Source organism: Phyllobates terribilis, unplaced genomic scaffold (genome assembly GCF_046119375.1).
Source record: "Phyllobates terribilis strain yellow unplaced genomic scaffold, ASM4611937v1 Scaffold_11__3_contigs__length_659146591, whole genome shotgun sequence".
NCBI lineage: Eukaryota > Metazoa > Chordata > Amphibia > Anura > Dendrobatidae > Phyllobates > Phyllobates terribilis.
Genome location: NW_027362771.1, coordinates 558,009,288 through 558,023,417, shown reverse-complemented (window position 1 = coordinate 558,023,417; position 14,130 = coordinate 558,009,288). Strand labels below are relative to the sequence as shown.

General features: G+C 43.5%; 1 protein-coding gene across 1 annotated transcript; it reads right to left on the bottom strand.

The window, feature by feature from the left end:
• Positions 1–1,022: 1,022 nt before the first annotated feature.
• LOC141167374 (olfactory receptor 5AR1-like) lies at positions 1,023–1,979 on the bottom strand. Its single transcript, XM_073654785.1, has one exon. The coding sequence runs from the start codon at positions 1,977–1,979 to the stop codon at positions 1,023–1,025; it is 957 nt and encodes a 318-aa protein (XP_073510886.1).
• Positions 1,980–14,130: the final 12,151 nt, after the last annotated feature.

The following is a 14,130-nucleotide window of genomic DNA, read 5'->3' as shown; positions in this document are numbered from 1 at the left end:
CTGAGGGTGCAGGTGTGACGGCAGGAACACAGAGGCGGGAAGTGCAGTTTCAAAAGCTTTACTCACAGTTCTTTATCAGATCCTTGTGCACAGTAGGACCACCCGAGCCGTGCTGCGTCCACCAGGTCAGGGACTCGGCCAACTCCCAGGCGATTCCAGAGTGTGGTCCAGAGCTCCCCTCTCTTCCTTCCTACTGGCCGTCCTCACCAGGGACCCACCTATGTCCGGCTTCCTCGGGCCTTATGGGGCAAAACCTCTCTCCGGCTTTCCTGACCCTATGTGGCGTGCCTTCCCGGTGGATGTGGCGAGGGGTCGCGCCAAAGCTTGACCACGACCTCCGGTTCCTGGCTAAGGATGATTGACCTCCACCAGTTTGGGATCCGGTACCCTTCTCTGCCAACCCTTCACCCGTTTTGGTTCTCTCGTGGGATCTCAGGGTTCCCTCTATGCTTTCGTCTCTGGGCCTTTCTCTGCGTCTCTCTGCTTCAGGCCTGGCTCTGGAGCTGGGCCCAGACGGAGCCACAGCTCCCTGTCAGCCCTCTCTGGCTGAACTCTCCCTCAGCTTCTCCTCAGACTCGACTCCCTAATCCAAGATGGTGCCCACCTTATATACTCCCTCTGACACCCGAGCCCAGGTGTCTAGCACCCAATGGGCTCCTACCAATGCCCAGAGTCCCTCCCCTATCTGCTCCTACACTACTGGGATGTTCCTCCCCCCCCCCCCCACTCCAGCCAGGGACAGACGCTGTCGTACCTGCACAACTCTCTGGTGGGAGTACCGTTGTTCTGTCCCCCGGAAATGGGGTGAGTGTAGTGCAAGCAGCTATCTGAGCTCTGTCCCACACTCCATCCTTACCCGGGAGTGGAATACCACACCTCTGGTTTGAGGTGCAATACTCCTGTAGCAGCCGAGTCCTCGGGGTGCTACATTCACACTCTCCCTCTGGCCTCCAACACTGTTCTTTAATAACCAACCACATTTAAAGACTATTATAACCTTTTGCAGCTCAAATAAATTTTTGTTATTTTTTCCCCAAAAGTGTGATTCTATTCCATAATATTGTGGCCATTTTGCTAGCAGCTCCAAGAACTTCTTTGTTCCTCAAGCTATAAACAAATGGGTTTAACATAGGAACAACAGCCACATAAAACATTGAGAGTATATTGTAATGTTCCTTAGAATCTTCAGATTCAGGTTTCAAGTACATGAAGATACTTGGTCCAAAGAACAATAAGACAGTAATGAGGTGAGATGTGCAGCTAGAAAAAGCCTTAAGCTGCCCTTTAGAAGTACGGATCTTTAAAACTGTAAAGATGATTCTTACATATGATGTCAAAATAAACATAAAACTAAAAAGTACAATAAAAACATCTTCTAATGAAATGATCATTTTCATACTTTTTGTGTCACTAGAAGACAATGCCATTAAAGGTAATATCTCACAGAAGAAATGGTTGATGGTGTGAGAGTAACAGAAGGATAAAGTAGATGTCGTTAAAGAAAACATTATGGAATTCAGGGCACTTAAAATCATGTAGGAAGTCGCTATAATAAAACAAACTTTCCTCGTCATGATAGAAGAATAATGCAGGGGAGAACAAATCGCCAAGTAACGATCATAAGCCATAGAGGTAAGAATATAAATCTCAGCATCACCACAGAAGATGAAGAAGGAAAGCTGAGTCATACAGCCAAAGAACGAGATCGTCTTGTCTTCTGTTAAAATGATGGCCAACATCTTAGGTAAAATAGTAGAGACGTAGATGACGTCAACAGAAGAAAGATTGCACAAGAAGAAATACATGGGGGTGTGAAGTTGGGGAGCAATGCAGACCAGAGCAATGATAATCAGATTTCCCATCACTGCTAGGAAATACATGAATAAGAACCCAGTAAACAAAAAAATTGCATTAATTTTGGAGATGGAGAATGGGATCATGTAGAATTCAGTCACTGTACCGATTTCACAATTATTCATCTTCAATATCTGTGATTAAAGAAGGGAAAACACTATTATGTGCCTTATGGAACTTGTTCTTACCACGCAATAATTCTATTTTTTTTTGTAAAAAAAAAATAGTCTTCTTTTTCAAAAAATTCTGTGCTTCTTCTAATGTAGAACTGCTAAATAAATGTTAAGTTTTGTGGAGGAGAACTGAACTTCGGGAAGTTGACATTCGAACATTTTAGAGATTTCCTTAACTTCATTGACTGGGATTATAGAATAAAAAAATGGAGTGAGATAAAGGAGATTTTTTGAATTGCTGGTCGGTAGTAAATTAAAATATCCAGAGAAAATTCAATGAAATTCAAAAGCAATACTAAACAATGCAATAGTGGGCTAATTGCGCAAAGTGACAAAGGTGAAAGAACTAACAATAGTACACTGAAATATCTGACCAATATATAAAAGCCACATGCAGGCTTAATGAGGATATTTACATGGATACATCCACTTGCTGTGATACCAGTAGGCCGATTTTCTTCTATGATAGTGCCCCAACCAGCTACTATCCCAATGTCCATACCCCCACGTCCTTCGAAAGAAACAGTGATTTTCTGAAACGCGTAGGTTTGCAGTGTCCTAAACATAGCTGCACATCATAGTTGTTCTTCGTATTGTGTAGAGGACTGACATTGCGATAGTAGCTGCTGGCTGAGGCACTATCTTAGAAGAAAATTGGTCTGCTGGTATCGCAACCAGTGGCTGTATCCATGTAAATATCCTCATTAAGGTCACATACGATTTTTATATATTGGTCGGATATTTAAGGGCACTATTGTTAGTTTTTTTTTCTTTTGGCACTTTGCACAATTAGCACGCCATTGCTTTGATTAAAAACACCCAGAGAGACCATTATATTGTAGAAAAATTGCAATTTAATTCACAACACGTTTCAAAGTTCCATAACTTTCTGTGGTTTCTCCTGATGAAGAAGTTATAGAACTTTGAAACATCAGCAGAGAAGTAAACCCGCATGGGCAGCACGGTGGCTCAGTGGTTAGCACTGTTGCTTTGCAGCACTGGGGTCCTGGGTTCAAATTCCACCAAGGACAACATCTGCAAGGAGTTTGTATGTTCTCCCCGTGTTTGTGTGGGTTTCCTCCAGGTTGTCCAGTTTCCTCCCACACTCCGAAGACATACTGATAGGGAATTTAGATTGTGAGCCCCAATGGGGACAGTGCCCATAATACCTGTTAAGCGCTGTGGAATTAATGGCGCTATATAAGTGATTTCCATGTTGGCCCCCCAACGAGCAGCAGCAGCTGGATTTATACCTTGAGACCTCTAAAGTGTTCTACTTTCTCACATTACAAGGTGCCGCATTACCATATAATGCTGTTATCCAGAAAATTCCCTATTTCGCTGTTTTGTCCTCTCAGCTTCTCACAAAAAATAGGAGTGAAGATACTAAATAACATCTTATCTTTTATTGTAAGCGGTAAATTACCTTATTACACTAAAAGGGTCAGAAACAGGGGAAAACCAGTGTAGATAATGAAAATTTTAAAGGTGGCATTAAATAAAAAGAAATCATTCACGCAACTAAAACAGGATGGCAGCGAAGAAGCACTAAAAACTATAAAATACTTCTGTAAGGTAAATCCAAGCGCAATGCAAAAGTAATTCAGACAAATGTACCCTGGATCCATTTTGCTTCCGCAATTAAAAGATCCCACGCACATGGCGGCATCCATTGGTTGACTGGCTCATGCACCGAGCAAGGAACGATGAGTTAGAAAATAGCGAACCTATCACTTGACCACAAGAAGGCTTTGCCCTACATGTAACCAGCCACAGATCCCCTGGTTGCCCTCGCATGGGCAGATAAAAACATTTCTGATCAAGAATAGACCATGAATCTGGAAAGCCAAATATATACCCCCCACTAAGTACAGAGGGCAGAGCATAATATTGCTGCCGGAAAGCAAAAATAATCCCCCTTCCGCTGTGCACATTTTGCAAACAGGGCAAGATGTAAAGTGATTTCCAAAAAATGCCATTTGCCTTCTACAACTTCTGTGTTGCATTGCAAATTTCTGGCTGCGGAATGAGTTAACTGGGCATCCATCAGTGAGCTTGTTCTAACAGAATAACAGGAGAACTTGTAATTCTTTTATTTGTGGAAAGGGCAGTCCTGAGTTCAAAGCCCACCAAGGACAATATCTGTAAGGAGTAGTGTTGAGCCACCCCCGTAGTGTTCGGGTTCGGTTCGTCGAACACAGATGTTCGAGGAACTGTTCGTCGAACACCTTAGAACACCATCGAACACCGTTAAAACCAATGGCAGGCAAACAAAAACACATAGAAAACACCTTCAAAGGTGTCCAAAAGCTGACAAACTGCTCAGAAGATGCTCTCTTTAAAAAAGCCGGCCGGCAATTCAGCAGCGGCATACACCGGTACCCGACAATTTAGACAAGAAGGAATGGAGCCTCACACATAGATAGAAACATGTCAGTCACATAGATAAGAAGTACAGTGACAGTGTTGGTTACTGTACTTGTCATTTAGTGTTAAAATTAAGGATTTGTTAAAAAAAAAAATTGGCGTGGGGTTCCCCATAATTTTAGGCTCTAGCGGAGGTTAAGCAGACGGCTGGGGCAGATGTTTGAAGCCTGGGAAGGGGGTAATACCCATGGAGCTTCCCAGGCTACTAATATCAGCCCCCAGCTGAATACCTAGCCTTTACTAGCCATTAAAATGGGGGACCCCCCCAAAAAAATGACGTGGGGTCCCCCCTATTTTAATAGCTAGCAAAGGCTAGGCAGACAGCTGGGGGCTGATATTAATAGCCCAGGAAGTGTGTCATGAATATTGGCCCCCTCCCAGGCTAGAAACACCAGCCGTCAGCCGCCCCAGAAATGGTGCATCCATAGGATGCGCCAATTCTGGCACTTAGCCTCGCTCTTCCCACTGCCCTGTAGCGGTGGCAGTGGGGTAATAGGGTTGGGGTTGATGTCAGCTTATAATGCCAGCTGACATCAAGCCCAGGTTAGTAATGGAGAGGCGTCTATAAGACACCCCCATTACTAACCCCGTAGTCAAAGTTAAAAGAAAACACAAACACCCAGAATAAAGTCCTTTAATTGAAATAAACACACAATTCTTTATTGTTCTAAATTAAACTCTACTTACCATCACACCCATTCCAGCTGAAGCCAACGATCTCCTGCAATAAAAGAAAAATAATAAAGCAACATCATCCTTACCTTTCCATGGTTCCCAGGACATTTCCAGCTCTGCTACATCGAGATGACAGGCTGGACCGCAGCAGAACGCTGCCATCCAGCCTGTCATCCCGCAGACACTGAGAAGCGCAGTGACGTGCATGAGGTGAGCTGAGTTCATTGGACATGACCTCGGCTCATCTTTATGCCGTCACAGCGAGACACTGAGGAGCGCAAGCATGCCTGCGCTTCTCAGTGTGTGTGGCATGGCAAGCTGGATGGCAGCGTTCTGCTGCGATCCAGCCTGTTACGCGAATGTAGCAGAGCTGAAGCCGTCGTGGGAACCATGGGAAGGTAAGGATGATGTTGCTTTATTATTTTTCTTTTATTGCAGAAGACATTGGCATCAGCTGGAATGGGCGTGATGGTAAGTATGGTTTAATTTAGAACAATAAAGAATTGTGTGTTTATTTCAATTAAAGGACTTTATTCTGGGTGTTTGTGTTTTTTTTGTAACTTTGACTATGGGGTTAGTAATGGGGGTGTCTTATAGACGCCTCTCCATTACTAACCTGGGCTTGATGTCAGCTGGCATTATAAGCTGACATCAACCCCAACCCTATTACCCCACTGCCACCGCTACAGGGCAGTGGGAAGAGCGAGGCTAAGTGCCAGAATTGCTGCATCCTATGGATGCGCCATTTCTGGGGCGGCTGACGGCTGGTGTTTCTAGCCTGGGAGGAGGCCAATATTCATGGCACCCTTCCTGGGCTATTAATATCAGCCCCCAGCTGTCTGCCTAGCCTTTGCTAGCTATTAAAATAGGGGGGACCCCACGTCATTTTTTTGGGGGTGGTCCCCCATTTTAATAGCTAGTAAAGGCTAGGTATTCAGCTGGGGGCTGATATTAGTAGCCTGGGAAGCTCCGTGGGTATTACCCCCCTCCCAGGCTTCAAACATCTGCCCCAGCAGTCTGCTTAACCTCCGCTAGAGACTAAAATTACGGGGAACCCCACGCCAATTTTTTTTTTTTAAATAAATCCTTTATTTTAACACTAAATGCCAAGTACAGTAATCAACACTGTCACTGTACTTCATATATATATGTGACTGACATGTTTCTATCTAATCTGTGTGTGATTCTCTATTCCTTCTATTCTAAATTATCGGGTACCGGTGTATGCCGCTGCTGAATTGCCGGCTTTTCATGTTTCACTGTTGGCACTGTTCCCATCGATTTGGGCAATCACTGTAATGCCACAACCACCATGGCTGTGGCATTACAGTGAGTGGCAGACAATCCCTGCATGATTGGTGCTCTAAATAGCGCCAGACATGCAGGACACGCTTTTGGTGCACGAACAGTTATCGAACATAACCTCGAACAGCCGAAGTTTTTGCAAATCGTTCGGGTTCGTCGAACAACTCGAATTTGAGATTGGCGAACAGTTCTAGTCGAACACCGCTCATCTCTAGTAAGGAGATTGTATGTTCCCCCAGTGTTTGCGGTGGTTTCCTTCGGATTCTACGGTTTCCTCCCACACTCCAATGACATACTGATAGGGAATTTAGACTGTGAGCCCCAATGGGGACAGTGCCGATAATGTCTGTAAATTGCTGTGGAAATAATGGCGCTATATAAGTGAGTAAAATAAAATAAATAAAATACACCACCTTATAAATAATACATCATTAATGTAAGTGGATATTCACAATGAATATATGATAAACCTACAGAAGGGAGTGACCAGCCACAAGAGAAAATATATGTATCTTAAAAATATATAATTGTATTAATACATGCAAAATTATTAAAATGTATACATTAAAATAGTGGGGGGGGGGGCAGAGGATAAAAGAAATTGATCGACAAACGCATCAGATATGGGTATTATATAGATAGTGGTATTGTGTTCTCTAGGAATAAAAGTAATAGTCTGTATAAAAAGGATATAGCAAAATTGTATAGTATTAAAAATGACTGTATAAATATATCAAACAAGTAGATTATTAAATAAAATAGTAATTAGTGTAATAGAAATACACTGCACATATCAAATAACAAACATACCAAGGAGTCACTCCCTGAGAAAGCCAAAGGCGAAACGTACGTCAGAGTCCTGGGGTCTTTAATTCTGTATTGCTATCTCTTACCTCTGGTATGTCTGTTATTTCATTATGTTAACTAAGTACCCTATGTTATTTTCATGAACTATTGCTATTTATTGATTTACTGCAGGGTATTTGCTCATTTTGTTTTCATCTTAGGTTTTGTCTATTTAGTGACCAGTGTGAACATGCACCTAGACATTGCATGCACACCAACTTTATATTCCAGTTCATCTCTTTGGGTTTTTGTTTCATGTTTTTGCACTCTGTACAAATAGGGGTATGGCCTCCCTTTTCTTTGAGCTGGATCCACATTACATTTATGCAGCTTGCCATGGCTGGGTGTCCAATAGTCGGGGTCTTGGTCCTGCTCGGCCCTTATTCACGTTTAGGTTATTTGACATATGGTAAGATTTTAATACTAGAGGTTAGAACTTTTCTGAGTAGGGTCACCTTGACGTGGTGGGATGGCTTTTACATTTTTTTGATCAAAATTATTTTAACTAAATACCCTATGCTATTGCTATTTATTTATTTATTTATTTACTGCAAGACATTTGCTCATTTTGTTTTTATCTTAGGTTTAATAATTCACTTGTAGTAGAAAAATAAAAATTGTCTCTAAAGGATGACAACCCCTTTAACTTAGTCCCACACAGTTGTAAATTGGATGTAAATCCCAGCCAAATCTGATCTAATGACCAAATCTAACAGTATCTAAAAACCCCTTTTGCGTGCATTCGAGGCGGCATCTAAGCAGATTTGTTCATTTGAATAAAACATTACAAAAAATACCTGAGAATTTGTGATTTTAGATCCTGATGTGGAAATTAATTTTAGTTAATAAAAACAGTTGATAGACACCAGCGCCAAAGACCCTGAAGCTCACCTGCTAAGTCCCACAGCAGGATTTCATAGGAACAGAAATTCCTGACATATCCCTCTCCTACTTCCACGCTAAATTAATGAGGACTGATATTTGTTCAGTTTACATGTGATTATAAAGATGTGTGAATAGTACCTTAGAGACAAGATAACTATTTCTCCTGTGGCTTACTTCTCATTTTAGCTGATGTATTTTGTTTATGAAAAATATGGTAAAATCGAATAATCAATTTTCTTTTTATATTTTCTGTACACATTTTATGAGGATTTACATTTTTTATGAGCAATAATATTACTATAAACTATTAAAAAAAAGTTTAAAGTAAAAAACTTCAATAAACAATTGGTTATTTTCTGGTAACACATTCACATAGAGACTTTTACCCCTTCCCAACAAAGGACATAATGGTTCATCTTAGACTCCCAGTCCCCATGTACAGAGAGGGGTGAGGAGCTCAGCTTGCACTATACCCTGGTTTCCTGCCTGTAACAGCAGTGACTGGAACTTTCTGCTGTTTAACCACTTAAATACCACTGTTAATCACTGACAATGGTATTTAAATTGAAAAATTAACTATGAATGTCCACAGGCTCCCCCTCCTACCCCAACGACGCAATTCTGTCTACGTTACTCCCCGTTAGGCTGCAAGTCCCGTATTGATGGGTCACTTGGCGCCTCCAACATGCTGGCTGCCTCTGTTTCCTGAAGCACAGCCCCGATCTCCCCCCTCTGTACCATATGTTTGCAATATGTGTAGTGACTCATACAAATGTCTCTCTCCAGCAGCTCAATTGTTTCTCCCAGTTCTGGTTCTGCTCACACAACTCAGATTACCCAACTCGGGTATCTCATCTGCAGTCCTGCTCCCTTAGGTCTTCACTCAGGTCCGGTTTCTCTTGCAATGACAGCTATAAGCAAACTCCGCAGCTCCCACAACCATCCTGCTACAGGTCCAGGCGCCAACTCCTCTTCTGTGCTTTTATAATTATTAACTGCACCACTCCTGTCACCTTACCTGGCTTATTCTTCAATCTCTTCCCTCAGGGAACGTGTACTTCACTCTTCAGTTCTTACTAATGTAGTTCTCTCTGTTTTCTTCTTTCTTATCATCTTTGGTTAGTTGCAGACATTCAGTTTGGGCATTACTGTGTATGTTCACAGTCATTCACGCCCTTACATTACGATGCAGTAAAATAAGCTGAATGCCCTTAGACTTCTTTGTATTAAAGCAGATTGTTACATCTGTGGCCGGCACCCCCACATGGTTCCACTCCTCCCTCCATGCGGGAATGCCATTGTACTCACTGCCTCGGCCGCAGCCGTTTCCTAGTAATCCTCTGCGCACTCTCCCCTGCTCTTAAAAGATCAGCGGACACATATGATAAACGCCCCAGCTAACAGTTTGGAGGCATTTACTTCCTAGCTGGGCCTGTGGGAAAAGCTTCCTTAGATGATAGGAGACTCTTCACATCTGACTTTAAATTTATCCATATCCTGCAGAGGTACCCAGTTCAACGAAACAGACTTTCTTACTTCCGGTTGGGCGGAAAATTTCATATAGCAAGCCATGGTGGATCCGTATCATATTCCCCTTCAACGCCTCCTGAATAGGAGAGTGCCATCCGTTCAAGGGAAGGATCTAGCTGAAGTCATTCAAGTTGTCACTGAACCTGTGGTCCTCCAGATAGGAGCACTCCATTCGGACAAAAAATTGCTTTCTTTGTACCGGCTGACATTTCTCATCCCCTTTTCTTCGGTATTCCATGGCTGAGAACTTATGAGCCTGTGCTAGATTGGAAGTCCGGTGAGGTTCTTCAATGGGGAAAGTCATGTTATGAGGGGTGTCTGGTCCCTGTGCTTCCAGCTGAGTCGCCAGAGGTGCCATCCTTGCCTGCAGGCGATGGTTCCAATAGCCTGTTTGCTGAAAACCTCCCGCCTCAAGGACATGTCCTGGGTGAGACCAATGTGAAGATCGACCCTTAAAAGGTATCTTCTAGTTCCAGGTGATCACAGGATGACAACGTCAAGGTGGAGGCATCTTTCGTGTCTCTACTGTTCACCGACCAGGAGGAAGAGTCCCAGTTCATCTTCGTTTCTTCCAAGGGGACAGCTATTCCTGCCGGACTAAGAGAGACTCTGGCAAGTTAAGGCACCTGTTTCCAAAACCGCTCCATACTGCTCAGATTATGTTCAGCCAGTGAGAGGCATCCTGGCCAAGAAGAAGGTGGGAGATGTAACCTTTCTTCCAGTGGCTTGGAGAGAACGTGGTAAAGATGAGAGGTTGTGGGAGTTCAGGAAGAAGAATCTGGGATCTGGGTCCATCTTCCCTGCAAGGACTCCTCAGGGGCTTGAAGAAGAGGGGGCATAAAAGGGGGTGTACTGTTAAGTCTGTGGCAAGCTCCCTCGCATGGTTCCCCTCCTTCCTCCATGCGGGGACGCCAACGTACTCATCTCCCCGGCCGCAACAGCTTCCTATTGATCCTCTTCCTTCCTTTGTGCACGCTGCATTGTCGCCTGGCAGCACACATAGTGCACTCAAGAGCTCTCCCTGCACTTAAAGGGGCAGCGCGCATATGATAAATGCCCCAACTAGCAGCTGGGAGGCGTTTAGTTAAGTATCCACCTGCAAGATGTCTCCCAGCCAATAGCTGGAAGGCAATGTAGATACAAAAAATAGTCGGCACTCCGTAGTCCTTGTTAGTAATGGTGGTGCACGTGGAGAAATAGATTTCAAGCAAAGTAGAAAGATCCCGGCACTCACGTGTATACGATCAATTCATTTATTCCACATGTAGGAAAACTACAACAAAACGTTTCAGCCCCTTGCAGGCTTTTGTCAATTGTGCAAAAGCCTGCAAGGAGCACAATTGACAAAAGCCTGCAAGGGGCTGAAACGTTTTGTTGTAGTTTTCCTACATATGGGATAAATGAATTGATAGTATACACGTGAGTGCCAGGATCTTTCTACTTTGCTTGCAATAGCTGGAAGGCATCTTGCATAAAAGGCACCCTCCCCAATAGAGAGGTGCCTGAGCAACCCCTATAGTTTAGTTAGTGGTGTTGGTGTGTGCAACCATATGTTGCCAGGTCCCGGGTCCTTAGTCTGATAAATTTATTCCCGTATCCTGTGTTCCCATTAGTCTTGTTAGTTTTTCTTTGTTCCTGTGAGTGTTTTGGCAGTATCCTGAAACCACATCGGCGGTACCTAAACCTAAACCTCTGGTCCCAGTGCGGCCAGTCCTGAGTCCGTTGTCCCTGGTCCTAGTGTGGCCAGCTCCAGAACTGTTTCCTGATAGCTGTGTGTGGACAAGAACCAATCTTTAATATCCAAGTTGTCCATACAGTCCGTGAGTCTCTGTATCCTGCTAGTCAGTGACCTCAGTCACGTCTCCCAAAGTATTAGCTAACCCGACCCATGGGATCAACAGCTGCAGTACGGAGATCTGCCTAGGAGTGGTACCTGGTGCCAACCTGCAACCCAGTCTGTAGCCACCATCAGGAGCACCAGTGAACACCAGGTAGCCGCTTAGCTATGCCCCTTCCTAGGCCGGTCCAGCCCTATGGCACAGTGGGTCCATAAGCCACGTATGTTACCTGCGAGCGTGACACAGATTTAACAAGATCTATTGACTTCATTGAAACAATTGAAGACTTTTCATGGACAAAACCAAAAAGTAAGAAATTCTATTTAAGACTTGAAGAAATTTGATGTAAAGTTGTTTTGGAGGTGTCAGTTATGAAATATTTAGAAGTAGTGTAGTTTTGAATTAAACATATAGTGTGGATCAAAGATTATAAAGATTGTATTAATACTTACATGTTTCAAAAATAAACTATTTCATATTAAATTGAAAATTATGAATCAACTTTAAGAGGATGTGGACACGTAATTATGGGCTTTGAACTAGGGCATAGAAATGTGTAAATCCAGCCCTAAATGCAGGATGATATGGTGGAAGCAGACACTGAGGTGTCACTTTGTACAGTAGGGCGCACACTAAATGTTTATGGTCTCCATGTCTGAACTCAAAGAAATACCTCTACTGACCCAATACAACAAGAAAAATCAGCTATAATATGCTAAATACCATGCCAAAAAGCAACATAAGTTCTGTGGAGCAATGAATTAAAGCTGAAAATTGTTGAGCCTATGGTTCAGCTGTTTGTTTGAGGGAAGAATCCACAGAAAAAGAACACCCATACAGTGAATCATGGTGGTGGCTCAGAGATGCTTACAGGGAACCATAGTGGTGGCTCAATGATGCCTTCAGAAGCATGGTGGTGGCTCAGTGTTGCCTACAGAGAAGCTGTTATGCAAATAGCAACCTGCCGATTCCTGTACGCACTAGATAGCCCTGGACACAGACTATGAGATTGAAGCTTGGACCTAAACTGTCTTAATGGCCGTCTAGTTGCCTCATGTTCCTCCTAAGAATCAGAGGGCAGAGCAGAGTGTGAATTACCTACAAAAGGAGAAGTGTGCTGAACAAAGAAAAGATCCCAGAGTGAGTAAAGTAAATAACGAAATACCAAACAAAGAGTAAAGCAAGTACTGTTAGGAAGCAGGCAGCATATTTGCTATGATAACCAGAAATAGACGAAAAGTATAGCATAGAAGCAGCAAAGCAAAAACCTTTAGCTGGAACTTCACAGACTGGCTCCACACATCAAAAGAATGTCAGAACATCCAAATGAACCCATCATCAGCAGGAAGTGCCAGCAGTGGAACAGAATATAAAGCTGGGCCCAGAAGGTGATAGACAGAAATTAAAACACCTGTGTAAAGCTTGATATATTGTAGACAGAATAGCAGAAGCCAAACACCCAGAGAGAAGGTGTGTCTCCTGTGGCTTGGCGGAAAGAGAAGCCGAACACAGAACACAAGCTCAAGGAATCGACAGGAGCATGACAGAAGCATGGCGGTGACTCCACAGTAAACAATGGTAGTGACTCGGTGATGTCCACAGTAAATAATGGTGGTAGCTCAGTGATGTCCACAGTAAAGCATGGTCGTGGTTCAGTGATACCTACAGTGAAGCATAGCAGTGACTCAGTGATGCTTGCAGTGAAGTGTGGTTCAGTGATGTCTTCAGGAACATGGCAGGGGCTCAGTAATATCTATACTGAAGCATGGCAGTGTGGCACTGGTTTAGTGATGCTCTGGGAAGATGCCATCAAAAAAGAATTGTTTTCCACAATTGAAAAAATGCATTAATGTTTTAATTTTTTTTAAAGAAGTAAAATCTAAAAAAAATAATTGAAAACGGTTTGGCATTTCCATTTTTAAACACTAGGGGGAGCAGCTCCTGACATTTGCCATGAAAACCTAGTGTACATCTAGCTCATATTACAACTGCAGTAAATGTGGGCTGAATCTGCTCACATGAGTGTGACTTCACTCCTATCCTTCCCTTCTGGGTGTTTGCAAAAAAGATAAAAGGATGAAGATTAGGATCACAGTGAGGAGCCATTTTGTTGGTGACTGCCAGTGATACAGACAAGTAGACAGCATCACCGAGGACGGCTGGCAGGACGGACTCTGGTAGTTGGTGCTGCTCTCGTTAACATAAACTGGGGTTAGATACGTGGATTGGAGCACGTGCGTGATTAGATACGCATATAGTAACACGCTGGGATTAGATACCGGGCTAAGTGTAGTTTATCACATGATGGGATTAGATATTGAGCTCAGCAGAGTGTATCACACAGGATGGGATTAAATACACAGTATCTAATGGACGTAAGATGTGACCCTACTGTCACGTCACAGCAGGGAGATGCCCGGCATACAACGCAAAGGGAGGGAATGAGGGAGCTGGTAAAGGGGAGCCCTGACGATAGGGAGAAGATGGTGACCCCTCAACACTCACCTTTATGCTGACACCTGCGCTCCATATCGTACTAGACGGGTCGTTTCCCTTGTGTGCCGTCACGTGCCCAAGCCCTGGCTGACCCTGGGTCT

Bases quoted from the DNA above. Each gene is read 5' to 3' on its own strand.
- LOC141167374 (XM_073654785.1), bottom strand. From the start codon at position 1,979: ATGAATAATTGTGAAATCGGTACAGTGACTGAATTCTACATGATCCCA.